This window comes from Cynara cardunculus (assembly GCF_001531365.2).
Source record: "Cynara cardunculus var. scolymus isolate 2C chromosome LG 5, CcrdV1, whole genome shotgun sequence".
Lineage (NCBI taxonomy): Eukaryota > Viridiplantae > Streptophyta > Magnoliopsida > Asterales > Asteraceae > Cynara > Cynara cardunculus.
In genome coordinates this window covers 16,445,631-16,448,676 of record NC_037532.1, presented here as the reverse complement: position 1 = coordinate 16,448,676, position 3,046 = coordinate 16,445,631, and the positions used below count along the sequence as shown (strand labels likewise).

Here is a 3,046-nt window from a genome sequence, read left to right as displayed (position 1 = left end):
TTTTTTTTTTTTTGTTTTTTTTGTTTTTTTTGTTTTTTCTCCTTCTTTCTTTCCTTTTTTTCCTCTCTATTCTTTTTTTTGTGGAAAGAGAGTGCAACATTTTTTTCCCTCTTTTCTTTTATTTGCTTTTCATCCTCATCCTACCTCTCTTATTTTACATTGACTTCAGAAACATGGAGATTCCAATAGCAGAAAAAGAAAGCTTATGCACAAACGGACAACTTCCATGTTGATCAACGGTAAAAAGAAAAATGCTGATGCTACAGACAAATTGGAATCGTCCTGTGATCAGGCAGATAAAAGTTAAATTCATCAAAAAACGATGAGAAACATCAAACAAGCCAAAAAGAGATAAGAAAGAACTAACGAATTGGATGATTGAGAAAAGAGGTTGATTCATCAAAAGTTTAGTATGAACAGTGACACAAGCAAAAACTTGAGGTGAGTGATCTTGCTTTTAAGAGAAAACCTCATTAAGCAATTGAAGCACCATAAGTCAAATGGTCAAATGATTTTGTACCATAACTATTTTTATTTTTGGTCATACAGAACATTAGGAGGCAGCAAGAAGAAAAGATGGATAAGCTTTTGGTGTCCACAACTTAAGCAATGCTTTTGAAATTCCTATCTTCATATAACAAAAACCTCTAAGGTACGTCAAAACAGCAACAGACAAAAGACAGATGTGAGGCCTCATGAGTAGATGTGCATGAAAGTGCACACACACGTGGCAGGTGCTAAAACTTAAAAGAAAGCCTAACATTGACCAAGGAAAAATAATAGCCGAACAAGAAAAATGAAAACCAACGAATTTAAGCTCTCCATTACTAGGTTTTCTTGATATCATTGCCTTAAAGTGATGATTGTGAAATTCCTATCCTCATTCAAGGAAGCCTACAATATCAGCCCTATCAGGTAGATGGAAAGGTCTACAGACAAAAGATATATGCAGAATTAATGATTTGGTGTTAATAGGAAGCCTAACATGGTTGAAGGAGAACATACAAATTACGCAGGAGAGTACAAAGTAAAAGTTGAACTGCTAGCTAAGCTTCAACAATACGAGCCAAATAATATTTGGATAAAAGTAGCTTATGTTGCTTACATTGCCAACAAATATAGACCTTGTATCCACCTCCTCCCTGCTTGCCTGGCTAGCAGCTGCACTTGCAGGATCTGTAGATGGCCAGAATCAAATAGTTAGAAATTCCACAAAATGACAACCAATAACATAATAAAAACGAAAAGAGGTAACACCTATGCGAGAGTGTACCACATTAATAAGCAGCAATTTCCGTAAGCCCGTTAAAAAATTTATTATTTCTTAACAGTTTGTTACTCGTTAAGATTAATGAGACAAGAAACTCAATAAAACACTTGTCATCGTATACTATGCACTGGAACAGTATAATAAGTCAAGTAAGTTAAAAGAGGTTGCCATCAAAGCAATTCTCCAAGATGGCATCTATTCGTAGTACCAACATTTTTAAACCACTCAATGATACAGAGTCCTAGTCTTTTATGATAGTTGGATCCATAAAAATAACAGTTTCTGAACAAAATAAGACCTTGAATAAATTACAGCACTTCTAAAACAATTCAGCAAAAAGATAACGACTTAAATCACTCCAAAGAATTAACATTATTTGGAACTGAATCACCCTGTACTCTATAGAGACAAAAATTTGTAAAAAAATAGGCATGTCCTCAAGTTTTTGAATAAATTGAAATACAATTACACTTGTCATGTCTTGTACTGGGTTCTAGACTAATACGTATTTTTGTTCATCCTACTACACAAAACACGCACATATCCACATACAAACTCGCGTAAATCAAAAAATTTAGATACAACACGATCAAATTCAGAAGAGGAGTCGAAATTTGACCTTGAACAGCACCCATTTCTTTCTCAACTTTGGCTTGCATTTCGCGAAGAGCGGCTGCTTCTTCTTCCATCTCCTTCAGTCGTTTCTTCATCTCATCCAATTCCTGCAGTAATCCACACAAAAAGACAAATAAAAAAACGATTTAGAAAATAAACCCAAATCCAATAATTAGGGTTTACGAGTTTGAATATATGAACAGAAAACCTTGACGGCGTCATCGTCTGCGGTAGTCATCTCGACATCGGCGTGATGAGGATCAACGTCTCCTTCCATTTCACCGACATCTGGGATGTCTCCTCCGTACACCTCGTGTTCTTCTTCCTCCATGGCCGTCTTCCTCTTCCTCGTGTTCCCGATTTTGCTGAGGTTTGGTGACACGAGTATAATGAGTACAAAATCCAAAAATTATAAATTTTGGTCCCTATACTTTAATGACTTGTTCATAATCGATCGCATACCTTTTCTTTATTAGAGTATTATATTTTCAAACTATTTCTTATCAAGGGGTTTACCGATTGTTTTTCAGTAAAGGTTGTTCGATAATGACTTAATTTGGTTGCATGACATGTGTATTTATTCAGTATTCAGAAACAGGTTTATTCGCTCAGCCCAAAAAGAAAAGTGATATCCATTAAGCCAATTTTCTTTACATTTTTTACCCTTTGTAAACAAATACATTCATTAAACAAGAAAAAACGCATATTATATTGTATCCCTTAGATCCAACATACATTCATCCCCTTCTTTCTGTATATCTGATAACTCTCATTTTGTTAGAGTTATTTGTTGTTCTATACCCCTATTTATTATATCTTTGGTACCTATTTTGCTCATATTCTATATTTTTTATCCAAAATATGTTAAGAGGTGATGAAAGGTTAAGAATTTAATTATTGTCTAAAAAACTTTTTATTGTTGGTAAATTTGGCATCTAATTGGATTTGAACAAAATTATGATATTCATATTATTGGATATTATTGGAAGTTAATGCTAAGTTCAAATCTAATTACTTGGTTGCATGGAAGATTGAACCTAGTTATGGGATGATGAGACTTGGATGAGTTCATTTTGTACCATGATGGAATGGCTTTTCCATCACATTTATTGATTGTACCTTCACCCTTTTGCAACCTTTCAAGAGGAGGTGACTTGATCA

The 3,046-nt window shown here is 34.2% G+C and overlaps 1 protein-coding gene across 1 annotated transcript in view; it reads right to left on the bottom strand.

The window, feature by feature from the left end:
• Positions 1 to 2,261, bottom strand: part of LOC112512241 (polyadenylate-binding protein 2) — an 11,993-nt gene extending 9,732 nt beyond the window's left edge. The window contains exons 1-3 of the mRNA XM_025118108.1: positions 2,094 to 2,261; positions 1,890 to 1,992; positions 1,106 to 1,176 (exon numbers count right to left, since the gene is read on the bottom strand). Of these exons, the coding sequence (XP_024973876.1) occupies positions 1,106 to 1,176; positions 1,890 to 1,992; positions 2,094 to 2,216 (297 nt within the window). The 5' untranslated portion in view covers positions 2,217 to 2,261. The remainder of the gene's footprint in view (positions 1 to 1,105; positions 1,177 to 1,889; positions 1,993 to 2,093) is intronic.
• Positions 2,262 to 3,046: the final 785 nt, after the last annotated feature.